The 23,559-nt window shown below is 36.7% G+C and overlaps 1 protein-coding gene across 12 annotated transcripts in view; it reads right to left on the bottom strand.

Moving 5' to 3' along the window:
- Positions 1-23,559, bottom strand: part of MEF2A (myocyte enhancer factor 2A) — a 160,721-nt gene that overhangs the window by 13,893 nt on the left and 123,269 nt on the right. For 7 of the 12 annotated variants that reach the window (XM_042988173.1, XM_042988170.1, XM_042988174.1 and 4 more), the window contains 4 exons: positions 21,158-21,295; positions 18,500-18,719; positions 17,688-17,747; positions 6,866-7,053 (listed from right to left, as the gene is read on the bottom strand). In XM_042988173.1, coding sequence (XP_042844107.1) covers positions 6,866-7,053; positions 17,688-17,747; positions 18,500-18,719; positions 21,158-21,295 — 606 coding nt within the window. Of the gene's footprint in view, positions 1-6,865; positions 7,054-17,687; positions 17,748-18,499; positions 18,720-21,157; positions 21,296-21,360; positions 21,493-23,559 lie in introns of all 12 variants that reach the window. The other 5 variants (XM_042988175.1, XM_042988181.1, XM_042988178.1 and 2 more) reach the window with 1 other exon arrangement.

Below are 23,559 nucleotides of genomic sequence, written 5' to 3'. Positions count from 1 at the left end.
TTTTTACGGATTTTAACACAAGCATCGACTCATACGTACATCTAACAACACGGGATCACAGAATGGTTCCATTACCTCAAAAATTCACCTCAAATTTGTAGTCAACTCCTCTCTCCATCCCTGGCAACAACCACTCATCTGCTTTGCATTTTCCAGAAGGAAATGTAAATGAAATCCTATACTATGTAGTCTTTTGGATCCAGCTTCTTTCATTTAGTAAAATTCATTTAAGATTCATCTATACTGCTGTGAATAAATAGCTCATCCTTTCTTATTGCTGAGCAGTATTCCTTTGAATGTTCCAGTGTGCATAGCATCCACCCATTCATCTGCTGGAAGGACATTTAGGTTGTCTTCAAAGGTTTTGGCAATTATGAAAAATACTGATTTCTGTAGAAACATAGTTTTAATTCACTTGGGAAAATTCTCTAGGAGAGAATTGTTGGGTTGTATGACAAGTATATAATGAACTTCATAAAAAGATGCTGATCTGTTTTCCAAAGTGGTGTATGAGTTTGCATTCCAAGCACGAATGTGGGAGAGTTCTTGCTGTTCTGCATCTTCGCCAGAACTTGGGTGTTTTTAGTATTTTGGTTTTGTTGGGTACTTTTACTTGGGTATAGCTGACACACAACGTTACATTAGTTTCAGGTGTTCGACACAGCAATTCAGCAACTCTATACGCTATGCTGTGCTCACAAGTGTAGCTACCATCTGTCACCAAATAATGCTGTCACAGTATCACTGACTATATTCCCTATGATTTTATTTTTAAAAATTTTAGCCATTCTAATAGATGTATAGTTGTAGCATTCTGGACTCAAGTCCTTTACTGGATATGTGATTTGCAAACAGCTTCTCCTAATATTTTTATTCTCTGGATAGGGCCTTCACAGAGTAAAACTTTTTTGATAGTGAAACTATTTTGATAAGCATCAATATATCAACCTTTTCTTTATGGACCATGCTTTTGGTGGTGTATTGTTTTTTCCAATGTTTTCTTCTAGAAGTTTCAGGGTTTTTGTATTTTGCATGAGTCTATGACACATTTTGAGTTAATTTTTGTATAAGGTAGGAGTTCTACTTTGAGATTTTATTTTTGCATATGGATGTTGAATTGTTCCAACAGAGTTAGTTATAGCAACTATCCTTTCTCCACTGAATTGCTTTACTGCCTTTGCCAAAAACCAACTGAATGTATTTGTGTAGGTCTATTTTCTGGGCTCTGTTTTGTCCAGTGATCTACGTGCCCATCTTTGTGCCTGTACCACACATTCTTGATTACCATGGCTTTATAGCAGCTCTTGAAACCAGGTAGTATCTTCCTATTTTTGTTCTTTTTCAAAACTTTTGGCTATTATAGTTCCTTTGCCTTTCCATATATATTTTAGAATTTGTTTATTGATACCTACAAAATAGCTTACTGTGATTTTGATTGGGATTAGTTTAATGTATAGATCAACTTAGGAATAAGTGACATACGATACTGAGTCTTCAAATCCATTAACATAACGTACCTATTCATAAAAGCCTTTGATTTCTTGCAACACTGTTTTGTAGGCTTTAGCATGCAAATCATGAACACATTTTGTCTGCTTTCTATCTAGGTATTTCTTTAATTTTTGGTGCTATATAAATGGGATTTTTAAATTTCAAGTTCCAGTTATTCATTGTTCGTATAAAAATACAATCCACTTTTATATATTGACTTTGTACCCTATGACCTTGCTAAACTCACTGACTGGTCCCAGGAGGTTGGGTTTTGTTTTTTGGTTTTATAGATTCTTTATGCTTTTCTACATAGATAATTATGTCTTCTGTGAATAGAGACAGTTTCATTTTTTCCTTCCCAAAATGTATACATTTTAGTGATTTTTCTTGCTTTACTGTTCTGGCTGAGACTTCTAGTACAATGCTGAAGATGAGTGGTGAGAACAGACATCACTGCCTAGTTCCTAAATTAATAAAATACAGTATTTTCCCTTTATTTTAATTAAGCACCTTAGTTGTAGGACTTTTGTAGATGTTCTTCATTAGGTTAAAGACGTTCCCATCTTTTCCTAGTTTGCTGAAAAATTTTTGTTTTTATCATAAACGCTGAATTCTGTTTACAGTGAATTATATGGATGATTTTTCATATAACCAGCTTTTGTATTCCTGGGATGAAACCATCTGGTTTTGATACACTATCCCTTTTTACACATTGATGAAAATTATTTACCAGTATTTCACTGAGGAGTTTATCATGAGGCATACTCACGTGTTTATGTACATTTCCAAGTACAGTTGTGGATTTTTCTATTTCACCTTTTAATTCTATAAGTTTTTGCTTTATAAATTTTGAAGGTCTTCTGTTAGGTGCATATACATTAAAGATACTTATTTCTTTGGGGCGCCTGGGTGGTTCAGTCAGTTAAGCGCCTGACTTTGGCTCAGGTCATGATCTTGAGGTTTGTGAGTTTGAGCCCCAAGTTGGGTTCTGTGCTGACAGCTCGGAGCCTGCTTCGGATTCTGTGTCTCCCTCTCTCTCTGCCCCTCCTCTGCTTGCACTCTGTGTTTCTGTCTCTCTCTTTCAAAGATAAACAAACATTAGGGGCACCTGAGTGGCTTAGTCAGTTAAGTGTCCGACTTCAGCTCAGGTCATGATTTCACGGTTCGTGGGTTTGAGCCCCGTGTCAGGCTCTGTGCTGACAGCTCAGAGCCTGGAGCCTGTTTCAGATTCTGTGTCTCCCTCTCTCTCTGCCCCTCCCCCACTCACGCTCTCTCTCAAAAATAAACATTAAAAAAATTTTTTTAAAAAGATATTTCTTGGAAATTGGACTATGTGCTGCTGTCCTTCTTTATCATTGGTAATATTCCTGACTGTAAACTCTACATTGTTTGGAATCATTATGGCTATGCTGGCCTTCTTATGGTTAATGTTTGTATGGTATGTTTTCTCTAGTGTTCACTTTCAAATAGGTATCGCGTTAGGTGTAGGTTAAGGGCTTATAACAGTGTATTTATGATTTGCCTCTCTGTCTTCTGTTGCCATGTATTTTATTTTTACATGTGCTGTAAGTACAAAATTCATTCCCACTGTTTTTGCTTAGAAAGCTGGTGATCTTTTGGACCAATTTTAAAAAAGGAAAATGCCCAGATTTTGGTTTCTAATACCATTCTCCAATAAAAGGAACCAAGGTTCCTTGGAGAAATGCCCGGTTCTAGCACTGGGGCAGGAAATATATAGGATGAGCCTAGAGCATTTTGTACTACCTGAAAAATTTTCAAGCAACTCCCCCATGCTCCCCGCCACCAAAAAAACCCCATGAGGATGACTGTGTGAGAGAGGCACAGGAACCACCCAACAAGTCCTCAATAGCTAAAGCTAGAACAATGTGAGCAAAAGAGTAAGACAGTATTGGTAAAATTAGGTATTCACAGAATTTAGGAGTATTATAACCCCAAGTATAAATGACCATAAGTCCATATTAACATAAATTATTAAATAAATGAAAGTGAACAGATCAGTCACCTGTGCAGAAGAACTCCAAATAACTGATGTAGACATTCTGCCCTCAAGGAGGTAGAGCCTCACTCCCCACTCCTTAAGTATGGACCTCGCATAGGGACTTCCTTCCAAGGAGGACAGTTTGGAAAGGAAGAAGAGTAATTTTGCAGCAGAGAAACCCATGGAACACTACATCAGCAAGGTGACCAAGGTTACCATCGATAGGAATTACCAATAATGATAGATATGATGTGATAAAAATGGCACTTTATCTCTATGGCCTTCTTCCCTGAAACCAATAACCCTAGTCTAATCATGAGAAAAAAATCCCAACTGAGGAGCATTCTACAAAATACCTGACCAGTACTTCTCAAAACTGTCAAGGTCATTAAAGCAAGGAAAGTCTTACAAACTATCACAACCAAGAGGAGGCTAAGGAGACATGACTACCAAATGTAACCTGGTGTCCTGGATGGGATCCCAAAACAGAAAACACATGCAGTTAAAAACTAAGGACATCTTGGGGCGCCTGGGTGGCGCAGTCGGTTAAGCGTCCGACTTCAGCCAGGTCACGATCTTGCGGTCCGTGAGTTCGAGCCCCGCGTCAGGCTCTGGGCTGATGGCTCGGAGCCTGGAGCCTGTTTCCGATTCTGTGTCTCCCTCTGTCTCTGCCCCTCCCCCGTTCATGCTCTGTCTCTCTCTGTCCCAAAAATAAATAAAAAACGTTGAAAAAAAAAAAATTAAAAAAATTAAAAAAAAAACTAAGGACATCTGAATAAAGTATGGATTTCAGTTAATAACAGTGTATCAATACTGACTTGTTAGTTGTAACAAGTGTACCATACTAATGCAAGATGTCAACAATCGGAGAAATTGGGATTGGAGAGCTTTCTATCCTATCTTTGTAATCTTTGTAGAAATTTAAAATTGTTCTAAAATAAAATGTTTATAAAATTATTTTATCTTCATTTACTTCATTTCCATTGTTCTTTATTGCTTTGTATAGATCCAAGTTTTTGCTGGTATCCTATTCCTTCTGTGAAGGACTTCCTTTAGCATTTCTTGTAGAGTAGGTCTGCCGGCAATGTATCCTCCAGGTTTTTTGTTTGAGAAAGTTTCTCTCTTTCATTTTTGAAAGATATTTTTGCTGGATACAGAGTTCTAGGTTGAGGGGGTTTTGTTTTGGATCTCAGTACTTTGTTACTCCGCTGTTCTGCAGCTTGTGTAGTTTCTGAAGTATGTTATAAATTCTTACCTTTGTTCTTCTGTCTCTTCCCTCTGGCTGCCTTTAAGAGTCTTCCTCTTTGTCTTTTGCTTTTAGCAGTCTGAATGTGTGTGTACCTATCCTACTTGGTGTTGTTATGATTTCTCCAAATATTTCTTCTGCTCTGTTCTCTCTCTTCTCTTTTTGGAAGTCCAATTACAAACATGTTACTCCACCTGATAAAAGTCTACAGCTCTTGAAGGCTTTGTTCTGCTGTTGTTTGCGCCATTTATTTTCACTCTTTCTCTTTGTATTGCAGTTTGGGTAACGCCACTGACCTACAGGTCCTTCCTCTTGCTAGGTCTTTAGTGTATGATCTGAGTTCATTTAATTAGGAATTGGGCTGGGTTTGAGCTTCACTGTTGCAATGGTTACCCTCAGTACATCCACCATGGGCCTCAAATCCCTCTGGGAAGATGTGAGCATTGATTTGTCAGGGGCAGTTTGTTTTTTCCCCAGTGACTGCTCCATTCTCAGTATGAAGCCTTCTCTTGTTGGTGCCGTGCCCCAGGCCGCAGTGCTTCTCGGTCACCCTGCCCTGCTCCTCCACCATGGGCTGAGATCTTTTTCTATCTCCATTTCTCCAGATACAATAGGAGGTCACCAGTGCCTTCAGGGTGACACCTTCTGTTTTTGATCTCCTCACAGACTTCTGGTCCATAGGAGAGAAAGGGGAAAAGGGTCCAGGCAAAACTTTTTATCCCTAGTGCGGTGGCTGCTCTTCCCCTCTCCCACTTGTATGCTACACAGACTTTTTCAGAGTATCCCCAGTCTCTTCTGTGAGTACCTAGTGGGGTTCATGGAGAAAAAGCCTATCAAAGAACTCCGACTCCTGTATCACAGCCCTAGGGGTTTTCCACTGTCCTGCCAGTGAACACTTGACCTCCAGCAATCCACCAATCATCTGAGCTTAACTCTTATTACCTGTGTCTTACCCAGGTAAGTCAGTGCTCAAATGTCCTCTCCCTGCAGTTTCTGTCTCTCCCTAGAGCCCGGGCCACTTGGTTGCCATGAAATCTCAGCACTACGATCTATCCACGGAGAACTGTGAACCTGTCTGTCCTACTCATTTTCATTGTAAGGCTGGGAGCCACACGGTCTCCAGCCTTCTATCTCCAAATGAAAAAGTACTTGCTTGTTTCTTGACTTAAAAGATTATGGTCCTGGCTCCCTTTTGTATTACCCTGGACAAGTACTAGTTTCCTCATCTCTACCTAGCCAAAATTACAGTATAATTGACAGTCAAATAGGACAATGCATAGGAAGATGTTTGGGAATCTACAAAGCATCATACATACATAGAATTATGATCTAAAGCCTGACAGCATCAACTTTCACTTAGCGAAAAAAATCAAATTGTGAGTTTAGCAGCTGCACCACAGAAAGGACACATGGCACATCACACTGTTAGTCAAACAATAGTGATACGAAGAATGGTTTTAAAACATATTCTAATTTTTTTCTATAAGAGGCTAAAGGGGATACATATACTCTTCTTCATAAATATAGGATTAAAAAGCATATGAGGCTGGAACTATGAAGACATTGCTAAGGGCTGGAGTGGAGAGACCTGTATTCTTTACAGAATTAAATGGGAAGGTGATCTGAGAAGGAATAAACAAAAATTATTTGGAGAATAACTCATTCAGTTTTGATGCACTGTTCCCTACTCTGCAATGGTTCTCTTTGGTATGTAGAATTTTCTAAAACCTGGTTTAGTGTTTCTCCTACAGAAAAGCATGTGTAATTGATTACTGAAAATACGCAAAGTACAGAGAAGAAACACCTAAGTCAGGTTTAATTTATAAATCTGGTGATGGGATCTCTGAGCAAAGGTTCCTGCCTGGCAAAACTAAACTTACACATAACAGCCTCTCTTTATTTAGCTTTAATTTTAAATAACCACTCGGCATATTTACATCCTGTTTTTCTATAATCTGATTTTTGTGTATTTAAAATAGCTTTGCCTCTTCAAACGCTAACTTCAAATAGAAACATTCATTAGGAAAGGGTCTAGATTCTATGGCAGTACAGAAAATTCCAAAGGAAAACATAGTCTGGCTGTATAAAATGTGTCTCAAAGAATTAAGGTGAAGAAAAATTTAATGTACCAGGGGAGGCATCATGCCCTTGCTTGAAGGAGGGATGACAACGCGAAGATCTGGTTTTCGACTGTTCATTCCAAGATTGCCGCCACCGGGAGGAGGGGGAGACTTTGTAGGCATGACTTTGCCTAAGCTGTTTGCACCAGTAGTTCCAATCAAATTTGGAGAAGCTCTGGAGTTTACAAATCCATTCCCTGGAAAAAGGAAATATCCTTCATTAACATGTAAAGAGTCATCAAAATACTCTGGTACAAATATGAAACAGGTTTTCCCTAGTCCTGGTTTTACAAATAAATTTTGTAACACAACTCATTAGGAGCAAAAATATCAACCCCCAAATAAGCAAAAAGATCAACTCAAATCTGAAATACATATAAAACTGAAGACTTATGTCACTTGTTTTCAGTCTTACTGCTTGGACCTACTGGGAGAGATACTTAAAACACAAGGCATCTCCTACTGGGGACTGAGATAACGGAGCTATTTTAAGAAACTGCTTGAGACCAGCCTAGTCATTCATCCCTGTGGCAGAGGCACTCCTACTAGTTCAGGGCCTGAACTAGTGACCAGGGCAACTCCTTCACTGCAGCTTCCTGAGCACTCAGCTCTACTGCTTTGTTTTCACCAAGTACTTGTTCCTTATTGCTCTACCGCTACCTGCTCCATTTCTTTGGCTGCTGGTAAGGTCTTCATTAAATATCTGTGGTCTGACTTTAATCATCTTATTCCTGCTTTTCAACTTCCCTAAAAGAACTCTATTAGAGGAAATAAGGAAATGGATATCTTGTGGTGTACGTTCTAGATATACAGTCCTTTTGGGCATCATTTGAGCTACAAGACAAATGTAAGAGGTCATCCCTATTTTCCTGGAGAGCACAGTCATCCTAGGTCTCCTGTGTAACAGCCTTGTGGTTTAGGTGGCTGACTCCACTTCAATCACTGCTTGGCACTAGGTCCAAGCCAAGCCAGTGAGTATGGAGGCATTCTCCCTCCCTCACCACAGTGAGGGGATCCAGGAATGTCTAATCAGATCCTAAGTAGAGAAGCTGTTCCGTGGTGGTGAGGGAAGCTCCTGCATTCCTCCAAGGACAACGGAGGAAGCATTTTATTCTCCAGCCATTTTGAGACTCAGAAGAAAGCCAGAATGAGGAAAAAGCTGACAGAGAAGGAACCGCAGCCTGAGTTGCCAAGAAGTAAAATGATGGGTCTCAAAGAACTGCAATGAGTTAATGACGAAAAACAATTATGTATTACATGTTTTTCACTTTAAGAGCATTTGTATTGGGTTATCAGAACATTTTAAATCTACAAAAGTTTCTTCAATGGAACAGAACTATTATTTAAAGCCATTTACAATCCAGACAGCAGTTGGTGGATTATAAAATATTTTCAGCAATAGTATTATAATGAATAGAGACAACTGATTAAAAGATAGGGGAATTCGAAAATTTTAAAAATATAACTGGAAAGAGATGGATTAAGTTCTTAAAGATAAACAACTGAAGAAAATGGATGCTTTGATATATCTGCTTATAACATATTCAGAGTTTGAAAAACATGTTATTTAGGTGAATTATTTATATGAGTAACTAAAAATTGATGTTTGACAATGTGGCATAATCAACTTTATTGAATCCTGACCAGTGCATTTTCAACCGACAAGGAAAACAGCGGTGAGGTATGGCCCTTGGGAACTGGTCTATCTCTGCAGCAGCTGTCATTCAACGTGTCAGGATTCCAGATGATCAGTGTTTCTCTCCCCTACACCTCACTCTCCCCCAGCTCCTCCTGCCTTCTCTGACACTTTTACCAAGGGACACCAGTTTTAATTCATTTATGTGATTTAATTTTGCTGTGGGGACTGGTATTTCAGTTAACCTTATGAGGCAATTTCCATTATCTTGAAGCAGTACGTATTAAGTCTGGGCCGAATCTCCTTTCCACACCCCAGAGAGCAATTCCTATGTTCTGCTAAGCTTCAGAAAGCAGTGCTATTAAGCAATCTCCTCCCCGGGCCATCCCTGTGGAGTGGAGCGCATCCATGCACTGGGCAGAAGTAACTGCTAAACAAGCCATCTGGATAAAAACTGCTTATCAAAGATTGTTCAAAAATAGAGGGTGTGATAGAAACCAACAGAATATTAGATTAACAAGTACAGATTAACGTTTCTCTTAATTAACAGGCACAAATATACATTTGTAATCTCTTTGATAACATTGAGAAGATTCTTATTTGCTTGATTTGTACTCAAATCTGAAGGGTAAGGCGGTATTTCTTCTCAAATACATTACGAGATGATTCGAGGATAATTTAGAAGAATGCATTATCAGGAAGCTCTATACTCTCTTCCCATGTGGAGTCTATGGTGCTGAAAAGCTACACATAATACCATAGCAACCCAGAGTGAAGAGAATCTAAAAGCATGGTATTCTTTAGTGTGACGTCAGAGTCTGCAGCAGATAATTATTACAGGATGTTGTAAGTGTTGGGTAACTTGCCAGCTTGAAACATGATAACCTTATATGCACTATTTGTGATTTTGTAAAGTGTAGCAATATACTATCTTAATATATTTCTTACTTCCTATTCACTTTTTATGACAAAATGAAGATATCATTGAGATAGATTTTTAAGGCAGATACCTTCAGGATATAACTCATGTTGACATAGTCTATAAATTTAAGAACTGCAGTACCAATTCTAAATGGATAAACCCAATTTAATGTGATTATTATTAAAATGTGTTTTTAGGTATTAAGGTAAATTACACCCTGACATAATACAGGATACAAATGCTCTTGAGCAAACTGCATACCAATGCCTCTTGAAACCTAACAAAGCTAATTTCACTTACGGTCCTATAGCTCTGAGGCATATCATTCAATTATATCAGTCTGGCTCATATTTCAGAATATCATATCAGCTGACATAATGCATTAAGTGGCTGGAAAGCACTCCATGTCCTTAATACTACTCTTTTAGGGCTAAATTGTAGACATTGATGCCTTTAATGTCTTATTATTATGAATTAAATTCAGAAGTTGAACTGATATGCAAAGACTTTTGAAAATCTCAAAAGATTCTGAAAAACTCATTCAAAGCAAGGTTCAAGAACTGATTTTATCATATTTGACAAATTTTCATAAAACCTGACAAAGTTTCAGCTGATTATTCAGTAAATAAGCATTTTAAAAGCTTGTAAAATTGTATTTTTATAAAGAATGAGTTGATGAGGTTTCTAAAAGTAAAAAAGCCCATGAGTTTCAAGATTATTGATGACAAAAATAAAATAACTGATGACATATTTACTTGATTCAGTGGAAATTCCTGTATGATAGAGAGCATGGATTCTGTCCATTAGAAATGTGTATCTACAACAGACAATGCTCATGAAATCCTGCTGCTTCTTTTCCTGTATACTGTATTCGCCCTCTCAATCTATCCCATGTGGACAGCCCCAAAGAGGCTTCTCTCTCCTCCTTCAGAGACTTCATGCACCCCCTGGCTTTAACCACTGCCTCAGTGTACCTCTTACATCTGTGCTTCTGCTTTATATCTCACTTCAAGTTCACATGCAACCATCCGGTGGCCTTTTCCCCAGATATGCTGCTGTCATCTCTAACACAACCTGTTTAAACTCCTGTACTACCGCCATCCCAGTCACTTCCATTCCACTTTCACAGGGCTCAAGCCCTGCTATTCTTGCTTTGCTATTCATCCATCTTCTCTTTAACTGCCGCTGCCTCTGCTACTCTGCAAGCCGTTACATGTTACCTTCACTCACCCCTAAACAATTCCAAGAGCTTCTTGAGCCCTTCTATATACTAGTCTGGTATATATATATTTTCTCTTTCTCAAAATGTTTTTATAAAGCAAAACTGCTGGAGATCAGAGACTTGATTCTACACTTGATCTTTAAACACAGGCCCAAAGTTAAAAGGAGTTCCTGAAGTTATATGAACTACAAATTATCTGAGTATTAAATGTAAATTTTCCACAGAGAAATAGGTCTAGTAAGCCAAATCAGATTGCCACTATGGAAGATGGCCACAATTTACAGTATGGACAACACTGGTTTCACTTAGACAATGACATAGCCTGACGACAAAAAATTATCACGTTACAAGGAAACACAACTGAATACTCTAATTCATTTACTATAATAAAAGTTTTATGACTGTGGAGATACCGTATCAATATAGCATCATAGAAAGTTTAAAAAGTAGAAAACGAGAGGGAAAACTCCTACTTCTACCATCCCAACATAACTATGATAATCAGTTTGGATTTCCCTTCCTTTGAATTTTCCATAAGCATGGTTTTTTTTTTGCAGTTTTAAATCACAACTCAAAAGGAATTCAGCTGAAAATTTTAATCTACATAATTTTCATACTGTAGAATACACTGGTTTCTTCCTATTGTTCACTACTCTAAATAATGTTGCAGTGAAACTTTGTATATTCTAGTTTATTTCTTTAGGAGAGTCCCAGAAATGGGATTAGTGGGCTCAGAGGCATAAACATTTTTATGACTACTGAAACTACTACTGAAACTACATTATGACGTGATGACTTTATGAAACCTTGCCAAAATCTTTCTAGAAAGATTGCTACAATGCCATAAGCACATGAGATCATCAGTTTCAACATCCCTTCATCAGCTCTCCATGTCACAATAAAAAGGTGGTAATAGTTGGCAATTAGTAAGTTGTTTTTCTTTGCCATTTTTATTTAAATCTCCTGATACATCCTTTCAATGTTTGAAATTGAAGTTGGTTTCTTTCTTTCACTTAGGTACATCAATGCTTATCTGCTTATTAAATATTCCCCTACTTCTGGCTTGTATTTTACCTTACTTTTTCTCTTAAGAAATGAGAAAATTTTTATCTCACAGAAGACTGGGGGTAAAGCGGTTGCAGGCTCAGTGGTTTTAGCAGCTCAATGTAGCAGACCTAGAACTTTCCAGCTTTCCACTCTGCCATCCTAGGCTTGTTGGCCTGTCCTCTTACACCGACTTGCTTCCTGATCTCAAGATGGGGCTGCACGTCTAGCTGCTGCATGTGGGCAATAACACCCAGAGACTCAAAGACTGCTGAGTCTTTCTGAGAGTATGAATGTGTGTATGTGTCAATTTTTTTCTCTCTAGATTTTGGAATTAACAGTATAACAACTATGTACATTACATTCTCTCATAATTTTAAAAGTGCCTCCACATTGGTGGTTTATAATTCCTTTTTAAAATCAAATGTATTATGTTTATTTTAAAAACTTGTATTAACGTAACACATAATACAAAATGGTGCACAAAACAAAAACTTCAAAGATCAAGGACTTTTCTGGGGGAGTGTAGGGGAGAGGGAAAATGGCTGATGGGCACTGAGGAGACACTTGTTGGCATGAGCACTTGTTGGCATGGCTTACAAATTATAAGCCAATTTGACAATAAATTATATTTAAAAAAAAAAAAAAAGGACTTATCATAAAGTGAACATCCACGTACTCATTAGATCAGGAAAAAGAATATTGCCAAACCCCCAAAGTCTCTATAATTGGGCCCCCCAAAACATTACTATTGTCCACCTACCCAAAGTAACCAGTATTGTGATTTTTATAGTAACTTGTTTTTCTTTATAGTTTTACCACCTATCTATACATGCATCCTTAGCACTGTAATTTTGCTCGCCTGCTTTTCACACTGTATTTGAATGGAACCAATTTGCATTTGCATCTATTGTCTCTCATTCAATAATAGTTTGGTAAATTCATCCACACTGTTAATTACTGCTGTCATGTCTTCCTTTTTGTTGCAGTATAGTATTTCTTCATATAAATGTACTATCACTTTATTTATTTGTTCTACTGTTGATACAAATTTGGATTATTTCTAGATGTTGTTGTAACAAATAATGCCATGCACATTCCTTTACATCTTTCTTGGTGCTCATCATATACCCATGCATTTCTCTACAGCATATAAAGATGAGTAAAAATGGTTCACTGTAGAATACACACATCTACACCTATAGTAGACAATGTCAAAAGGGCTGCACCAATCTGTACTGCCATCATCAGCATATGAGAGTTTGAATTTTTCCATAGCTTGTCAACACTTGGTATTATCTGCCTATTCCAAGGCCATTCTGTTAGGTGTATAATGCTATCTGTGGCTTTAGTTTTGCATTTCCTTGGTTACTGAGAATGAGCATTTTTTATTTATTTATTTATTTAAATTTAAGTCCAAGTGAGTTAACGTATAGTGTAATAATAATTTCAGGAATAGAATTCAGTGATTCATCGCTTAAATATAACACTCAGTGCTTATCCCAACAAGTGTCTGACTCCTTTAGGACCCTCACCCCTTTAGCCCTTCTCCCCACCCAACACCCTGCCAGCAAGACCTCAATTGGTTCTTATGAGCATTTTGTCACATGTTTACTAGACACCTGGAGAGCTTCTCTTGTGAAATGTTTGTGTTCTCGTGCACATCTTAAAAAATCAGATTTTCTTTTTCGTGATGACTTACAGTATTCTTCATAAAAAGCCCTCTGTTTTATACACACACACACACACACACACACACACACACACACCCCTATATTTTCCCACTCTATCTTGCCTTTTCATTCTCTTCATGGTGTTTTTGATGAACAAAGATTCCTTTCATGGTTAGGTTTCCTCTAGTTTCCTGGTTAATGTCTTTCTCTATCCAGAGTTTGTTCAATGCTTAAATTAAAAAGTTCAAGGATGCTTCTCCTTTCACTCTGACACGGGCCCGAAGCATCCTATCTTCTGGAGAGCAGAAGACTCAACAAAAATTAGAATAAGAATAAGGCAAATGGAGGGCTCATCTATAAAAGTATTATGCATTTGAAAATGACAGGATCAGTAAAAATGTGACAGTTTAAAGGTGAAGTGAAGCTATCTGGAAGTGGCTCATTACAAGTCTCTAAGCCTGGAATGCCACAGTAAGCTATTATACATGTTATGTATAGAACATTTGTTTTAAACAAGCATCTTTGGATATGGGTTGCTAGCTGAATTATTCTGTCACCAGAGATTTATCTCCATATGATTAAATTCTCTGAAATTTGCTGAGAGTTTTTGCGGCCCAGCATGTGGTCATTCTTCATTTTTTGTAGAACAACAATATTTTTTTAAATGTAATAATGTAAAACACAGATATTGAAAAGAATGTTTATTCTATAAGCATAGATATTCTATAGAATGTTTATTCTATAAGCATAGATGACCACAGTCTAGCTTCAGAAAGTGGGATGCCATAGCTACTGCAAGGGATTGTTAAACTCTGATTCACTCTACTTCCCTGGTCCCGCCTTTTGGGGTCTCAACACAAGGGGACAAGAACACATTTGGGCCCTCCCAACTCTTTGTGGGCCCTGAAATCTGATCTCTCTGTCCCCCTGGGTTTCTCAGGCTGTCATCCTCTGCTTCTGAAGCACCCCACTGTGGAAGTGGCATATAGCACCTGAGGAAAAGTAGTCATAAATGTTGAGCTCACCCTCCTGAAGTCTCTGTCTCTGTCATTCCCTGGATATTGAGCCAGTAATGCTTCACTATCTTATTAGTTCTCAAATGCTTCATGCAGATTTTAAAAATGTTTTCCCCAGCATTTCTAACTGTCTTCAGTGCAAGGGCTGGTCCCAATGAACAGCTCTGCTATTAACACAGCACAAGCCTGATAGTCTTGTTTCTTTTATTAAACCTCAATTTCAACTTATGGAAGTCTTCATTACTCAAAAATGCTTTTCTATGTATATTAAGATCAGAAGCAAGATTTCCCAAAATGTTTTATATGGCACTAATTATGAAAGATGCTTTTTCATGAGGGAAAAAAAAATGAAGGGTTCGATTATGAAATCACTTTGAGTAACCATATGTATACACTAAGTTTAATGACTCACAAAATAGATTAACATTTTAAAGGTTCTGAATGTCCTACAGAGAAGAAAGTTGTTTAATTTCATTTAGCACAAGGTTTATCAAACATGTAGAAATGTACCTTGAAAAATACACATTAGAAAACATGAGGCACCTGGGTGGCTCAGTCAGTTAAGTATCTGACTCTTGATTTTACCTCAGATCATCTCATGGTTGGGGAGTTCGAGCCCTGTGTTGGGGGATTCGACAGCAGAGCCTGGTTGGGATTTTCTCTCTCCCTCTCTCTGCCCTTCCCCTGCTCATGCTTTCTCTCTCTCTCAAAATAAATAAAACTTTTTAAAAAATTAAAAAAAAACCCATACCCATATCTTTTAATATTTTTTCTTCTGCATTTCTCTGGAAATTTTAACTGTTTAATCTTTTCATTCATAAAGACTTTATTTAGGTAAAAAATGAGTTTAAACTATTTTTCCAAACTACTAAGCCAAAATGGCACCATTGTTGAAAATAAGCTAAAATGTATTATCTGACTCTCTCTCACAAAATACCATGTCTAAAATACCTATGAAAGACCATTTATTTTAATGGGAAAATTTATAGCAAGAAGCACATTAAACTCATGTATGCTCCAAGTATGCACAGAAATAACCACTTCCAGCTGGTCTCCACATTAAGTGACATAAGAGGTCTCCTCAGTTAAGTCTAATTCTGAGGTAGCATATATTAAAAACCAGTTATAACACACAAGCCATTTAGAATACAATCCAAACACAAGTAGAATAAGTAAAATTACACCTGATATATATAAAACTAGGCGTATAGGAGTAGGAACTAGTGAAGAATCAAGATAGCCAATCTCGTGTGTTAGGAGATGCTGAGGTGTGCCCTAAGAAGCAGGATTTATCTGTGTACAAGTAATAATGGAAACAGACTTTTAAATAACTCACTAAGCACTTAAAATATTTTAATTAAATTTTAAATATTAATACAAATTCATGTTTGCTAATCACGATTATTAACACTACTAACACTAACACACTAAGGTGGTTGCCTATGATGGGGGAAGAAGGGAACAGGAATGCAACACAGGTGTACGAGGGATTAATAAATAACACTGAGATGCTCCATATAAACCAGTGGTGATGTGCCATGATCTAAGGACTGGATCATGCAGCCCTCTAAACAGGAGGGTCCAGATGTGGGGGAGGCTTACAAAAAAAGAGAATGAATGAAAAAAAAGAAACAGGATTACATGCAGAAGGTCAAATTAGGACAATGACAAAGTCTGAGTTTCAAATTACCAAAGGGAACACAGAAAACTGAGCAGCAGAGACAAAGTTTAGATTTATAGTTGCATGCAGATAAGGAAAAAAACAGTGAAAAAGCCTTTAGGAAATGTGGGAAGTAGAAGAAAAAAAATGAGGAGAGAAGTGAAACACTTGTTTGACAGGAGGAAGAACCGTGTTTACAATGCCAGAGGATGAAAAAAAAGTAAAGGCAATGCAAAAACACATTAGAAATCATCAAAGAGTAAACTCCATGAAATAAAACGAATTTTGAAAATAAAACCAAGAACTAGTTAAAATTAACATTAAATGAAATAGAAATGTTTGATTCCAGCCTTAATCAGGCTAGGAAGTAGAAGGGAAAGGAAGTCTTGGGGGAATAAAAGCATATGGGAAAATTTAACACGAAGAGTATATGGGCATGCAAATAACTAAAATGGAACTGAAATAAACTCTAAATATCTGGAAATACATGTACCAGTATAGCAGTCCTAATGTATAATTGTTAAGACCTTTATGAATTTTTCCACAATGAATTATCTGTTCAAAAAGATCCAACAATGGGTCTTATATATTTAATTCCATTCAAACAGCTATTAATATAGGGGCAGACATAATTAGGCGTTTATTCCTACTTTAGGTCACTGTATGTTTTGTAACTTATCTCAACAATATCTGTTTTTTCTCATCATTTTAAATTAAGTTATTCAATGATCTCCATTAATTTTCTTGAGGCAGAAGCTCCTTACATTTTTGTAGAATGAATGGGTTGAATACATGCAATTGGGATCTTTCCGATAAGAGATCTATGTTCAGAAGTCTCCAGGGACATACAATACCTAAAAGCAGGGAGGAAGTTCCCACCCTTGTTTTTAGATAACAGTGATGACAACTGTCATTATCCCAGATTAAGAGACCAAGACCACTTAATGTGATGATTATCCAAAGGGATACAGTTATTCTTCTAACTCTTTAACATATATACCATATTTCCGTAATGCTCAGTTCACAATCTATCTTTACTGGCACATCAACGTTGGGTGACACCTTCACAATGTGTTTAAACTTGCTGGTCATCTTTAGAAAGGATCCCAAAGCAAAAAAGCCAATTTGGCAGCAACTGTGAAAATATGTGAATGTTCTACACATGGCCACCAAAACAGATCCCTCAAAGACAAACTCCTCAACTCTCTTTGTAGCTCTAAAAGTAGGTCCACCATTTCTGTGTACTGCAATCACTCTAAAAACATTTCATGCTACTTACTGGAAGATGTATCGGTCTGCTAATAGTCTAAGTTTGGTGAGAATAGATGATACAGAAAGCTTCTCCGTGTAAGAAATTGGCTTGATGAAAAAACTGTATTAAGGCAATTCTGTCTCTAGCAAAGAACAATATCTGCTATGAAGGAGGCACTTGAGGCCAAGGTATAAAGAACAGAGCAGGGTTGTTATTAAAAAATGTTAAGTATTAGTAAAAGTACTCCTCAGAAGACAATTAAGTCTACAAAGGGACATGTCTATTCTGATCATATACCCCATTTTTAGCTCTTCACTTGGTAGAAGGCGTTATTTGATGTACAATATTCCTTTCATCTCACATAGGATAGATGCCTACAAAGTGAAAACAGGAGTAATTCACGCACCCACTGGGCTGCTTCCGGCTCCATTTGGCACTGTGAGGTCTGAAGTGCTCAACATCCCACCTAAAAACGTTACAGAGAGAAGAGAGAGGGCAAAGAATGAATATGAATTGGTTCTCCTCATCTGAATGAAGTAACCTGCACTCCTTTCCTAAAAAAACAAAAACTAGCCTAGTCTGAATTTGGCATTATTGTGCAATATGATGTAGTTAAATATATATGTGTGTGTGTGTGTGTGTGTGTGTGTGTGTGTGTGTGTGTGTGTGTGTGTGTGTAAGCTCACCTATCAAGCTCTTAAAGTGTATGCCTTCCTGTATCAGTATCAAATAGCAAAATGATGAGAATGGGGGCAGTGCTAATGGAGTACTAGTCAATCTAGGATTTAAAGGAGAGGAGATACTGCAAAGTGTGAAGAAGTAAATGCACTGCAAATTTTTGCTGAATTAATGAACTCTAACTCCAATCAGGTAGATCTATTCTCAGTATTTTTAACATGACTGGCTCACACCCAAACTTCAAGTCTTTGCTCATGATATGCTAATTAAATTTTCTGCCTGTCAAAGTATGGCTTTCCTATAAGGAAAATTCTAGATGGCACATTCTGTAGTATCGTTCCACTGTGCCTGAAAGGATGTTAGAGAGCCCATATTAAAGTTTCAAAAATACTCTTTAAAATGGAGTCAATTATGTAGCAGTGACTCTTGCTCATCAAAGACAGAAAATTAAGAGTAGCAAAGTAAGAAACTGCTTATGTTAGTCATTCATTTTACCACCCTTTTTGTGAAAGAATCAGCAGAATAGGTATTACTACATACCTGCACTGCCAGTACTTGGTGGTCTCTGAGGGACTCCAGGGGACACATTTCTGTGTAACGTGGCTTGAGGTGGAGACAGCATGCTTGAATCGGCTAATGTTGAGCTGGCTGCCAAAGACGGGGACACAAGTGAACTCCCTGGGTTAGTATAGGACAAAGCATTAGGGCTGGTCACAGGGACTGTGACAGACATTGAGAAGTTTTGAGGTGGTAAACCAGGCTGTAAATAAAGAACAAGGAAGAAAAAACTGTTAGTTTCGTTTTCATCTATATTAAATGTAAGAACTTACAAACTTTCATGTGATAAAGTAACTCTAGTTATTAAAATTAGAGGAAGAGGATAGTTTCCTACTAAATTTGCAAATTCAAGCTGCTTTCTTTGGAACTGTATTTGAACATAAGTATGTTTGACATGAACCTTTTCAACTTCAATATTTATATATGAATACATATATGCTAATACATACATAATTTCAAATATTCAGAGATGAAAATTAAATGTCAGAAACTGATATTAAAGTTGTGTTGTCAAATTTAGACATAACAAAATATATCACTGTTACCAAGTAAGCATAAAATTAGCACTTTAATAATGCAAACCAGTTTAGGAACATTACATTTCTATCAGGCAATTACAAGTATAACAAAAGGGGAAAAATATGTACACATATTATGAACTTATTACACCAAATGTGGGACATTATAAATAAGCCCTAGTTTTATTTAATTGACTGACAGTCTTAATGGACAAAACGAAAAATAAAAAAAATCAAGTTATATATACACAACGCAATGCAATCTGAGTATAATGAAAATGCAAAGAAACAATCTACACAGGAAAATTACTACTGACAACCTATCATCTTTAAATTGTATGAAGATTAAATTACAAATATTATAAATGCTATCTTCTTTTCCTCCTAAACATTCCACACACCCCCTTAAAATAATATTTCCTATTTCTTCTGGCATTTCCTCCACAGATCACATACAGTATACTTGTTAACCATGAAAATAACAGTTCTCTTTATAATATCTCTATTATAGAGAAAGGAAAAAGGTTTCCTCTCCCATATTTTAAAACAGTAATTGCAAAGATTGGTAACACTGCTAATTCAAAGTTGGAGAATATAAATAGTTTATGTACTCAATTCAATAGTAGCTTATTTCCAATAGTAGTTATAATAATTCATTAACTGATATAAAACAATGGATATATGATAATTTATTTCAAAGGTAAAGCAATTTTATTTACACAATATTTTTGCAGCTTAACATTAACTACAGAGTCACCCACATCCATATGAGGCCAGAAGGGATTTGTTTGCTATTGTTTTGTTTTTTAAGAATAATAAATGGTATCAGCACAAAAATACTTCCTTAAACTTATTTTTCATGAGCTTCTTATAATAGAAGATTACTTTGAAGAAATAATCCATGATGTATACCTTAAGGCATACTTTTTAAGAGAATTAACTCTGATAATAAGTAACTCTGAAATAAATATCAGCATTGGAACCAAATTGTCCCATGAAGCCTACAATACATATATAACATTAGAAAATCAGATCCAGAATAGCTGTCTTAAGCAGCTCTCCCCAATGAGCTTCCCATGAGAATTCTTTCAAGAACTATCAAAGGAGCATGAACTCCACAAAGTACTGGTTGCCATGATGGTTACATGCATGAGCACAGAAAAATGTTAAGCCAACTATCTGTTCTGCAACCAGCTTAAAAACATTGCTTCCTTAAATTAAAATTGAGCCAAGGCTTTCTTCCTCAATATGTACACTATAAGGAAAGACCAGGAGTTTGGACAGATTTTGTTAAATAGTTTTGGGACATTACAAAGAACCAAAGGGTAAGCTACTACTATTATATCAACTATACAAAATAATTCAAAATAATTCTGAAACACCAAATTTGTAATAAATCTGTTACAGATTTTATAGTCTCAAGATCGATTTGAAATACATGTAATATTTTTCAAAAGTCATGAGTGGGAGAGGGAAATCTTATATGCACCTTGTATTTACAAATCATGGAAATTTAGAGCTAGAAGGGACCTTAAAAACTACGTAAACCTGGGGCGCCTAGGTGGCTCGGTTGAGCGTTCGACTTTGGCTCAGGTCATGATCTCGCCGTTCATGAGTTCCAGACCCACATCAAGCTCTATGCTGACAGCTCAGAGCCTGGAGCCTGTTTCAGATTCTGTGTCTCCCTCTCTCTCTCTCTGTGCCCCTCGCCCCCCTCACACTCTCTCTCTCTCTCTCTCTCAAAAATAAATAAACATTAAAAAAATTTTTTTTCTTTTAAATTACATAAACCAACTCATTCATTTTATAGATGAGAGAACTGGAATCCAGGATGTTTAGGTGCTCTACCCAAAGAGAGAGCAGGGGATAGTTAGAACAGGGGATAAGAAGTAGAATTTGGATTAGGATGTTTTCTCTTCACTTCTATGTTTAAAGACCCTGAACATGCACTATTATAAGACTATAACCAATTTATTTTAAAGTTCTATGAAACCAAAAAAAATTAATGAAATTTCTTCCCCTTCTACTTACTGGTGTCATCACCCACTGTGAAAATAAATAAGAACTGTGGCCAATCTCTTCATGCACAAGATAAAAGCACAAACCATACTTTCGTACTCACTGCGATTTTATGATTCCGCATCATATTATCAAATTCCTCATTAATTTTTTTATATTTTTCTTCTGTATGTGGAGTTAGCACATAGGAAGTATCAGGGTCTGGGCTGTCGCACCCTCTGTGTTCCTTCTTGTTCAGAGCCTATATAATGAAGTTAACAAAAAGGATCAACAAATAAAAAGTAGAGGTAAAGTAAAAGTACTTACAGGGCCTCGTTTGAAAATAAAATCACTATCTTCATTTAGTTTGCTGAATCTGTCCTCCGAGAGTGGACTGTGCTCAAAGTAATCGTCAGCATCAGGGCTCTCACAACCATTAAGGCCTTTCTTTCTTAAAGTCTGAAATACAATTGGAAAATTCACACACAAATGACACTAACTTGCCATGAGTTTTTTGTAAAATTTATTAAGAGAGCACAGACTGAATGAATTATTACAAGAGCCACTGAAATGGTTTTAAATGATCACAAATGTATACTCTAATCCTTCAAATAAGGTAAACCTTAGATATAAGCAAAATGAATGCTCCCGCTGTACATTAAGAAAAAAGATTTACTTGTTTGGATTGTTTCTTCCCAAACTTCCTAGAGAATACTAAATTACTCACAGCTCTGAGGTTATAACCTGAATATGATTACAGCCTGATCAACATATCTGACGGGGCCAATGAGTATGAGAACTGAAATAGAAATGTATCAAAATGATGCTCTGAGAAGTTATCATAGCACCTTCATAAAATGAACATTTCAGGAACTTCAACTATTGAAACTGATTTTCACCTGAGAGTCTTTTCTATTCACCAGAATTAGCACCATATTCCAATAATTTCATTCCTAATTTGTTCTTAAATACTATGATTTTCCTACATAATCTTGAAGCATAAAAACCCAAATACTTATTTACATAAGACAGTAATGACTCCCTCCTTTGTAGAATGTACATATTAGTGATTTTCCATATTTTTAAAACTTGTAAAAAAAAAAAAAAAACAATGTTGTTTACCATCTATCTTTCCCCCTTTTGCTAGCTCTTTCTATAGAGCTTCTTCATGGGCCGATCTAATCCACTGAATTGACTTTCTGGGGAACTTTCTTAAGTGTTACCAAAGTACCTCCTGGACTCTATGTTGACTTCTTTTTCTGCTTACTTTGAGGCAAAAATATAATGAAGAGTTGGTTTTCTGATTTTTAATTTTTTTTTTCATTAAAGTCACCAAGAAATGACTTATCCATCCATTTAAATGAGTAATTTTAACAGCAAGGGCTTAACAATCTGATACATGAATTTCCAGAGTTCCTAAATTTTTAAAAATCCTGATGGGTCATATTTTAAAGCAGAATTACTGAGTTCAATAGCTTCAATAGCTTCAATAGCTTTGAGACTTGTTGATTTTCCAGCCAACACTAAGACGTTTCGGGAAGTTAAAATTTTCTAAGTAAATTAACAGAGTTTATTTGATTGGGAAACAAAGTTTGATCAATAGACAAGTACTAGATAAATTTGTTAATAAATGATTATTTAAATTAGATGTAAGGCATACTTTTAATTAAGTCATAATAATAAATCTTGATATCTTTTTTTTTTTTTAATACTTTATTTATTTTTGAGAGAAAAAGTACAAGTCAGGGAGCGGCAGAGAGCGAGGAGGACAGAGGATCCAAAGCAGGCTCTATGCTGGCAGCAGCAAGCCTGATGCAGGGCTTGGGCTTGAACTCATGAACTGTGAGATCATGACCTAAGCTGAAACTGAGTTGGAGGCCCAACCGACTGAGCCACCCAGGCGCCCCTAAATCTTGGTATCCTTTAAAACATGATTTACAATAATTATGCTTATTCTATAACTTTTTTCCTCAAAAGAATATAAATACACAATAGTTTCAGCTTCAAGAATTTTTTTCTTGGTTTTTCTGTAGTCAAATTATTATTTCACCCATTTATCATCATCATCATCATCATCATCATCTCTTTAGTCAATGTGACTTTGCTTTGCTGAAAGAATCCTAAGAAATCCTAAGTGCAGAGATGTTAACTTCTCAAATGACTTGGCATGCACCAGGAATCCCATACACCAATACCTGAAACCTCCACCACGACATAATCACTAAGCATGAGCACAGAGCAAACTCTACACCTATTTCCCCAACATTGGCACCATTGCTCTAAGTTCTCTGGGTCTAACTAACCACACGAACTGTTATGTGTACTTAGCCATAAAAGGTCCTGGTGTTTAGAACTAAAGGATGGAGACATGTATTCCCTCCTGTTCATGGTAGCAAGTTCTGCTTGCCAAAGCCCTGCAAGCTGCTATCAGCAATGAAGATGTTAACACTCAGAATGTTGGAACACAATGAACTCATAACCTACACAGCCCTAGAAACAAAACAAATATAGTTGATGCCTACACAG

Source organism: Panthera tigris, chromosome B3, assembly GCF_018350195.1.
Source record: "Panthera tigris isolate Pti1 chromosome B3, P.tigris_Pti1_mat1.1, whole genome shotgun sequence".
NCBI classification, from domain to species: domain Eukaryota; kingdom Metazoa; phylum Chordata; class Mammalia; order Carnivora; family Felidae; genus Panthera; species Panthera tigris.
The sequence above is the reverse complement of the archived record's forward strand: the minus strand, read 5'-3'. Positions and strand labels throughout refer to the sequence as shown.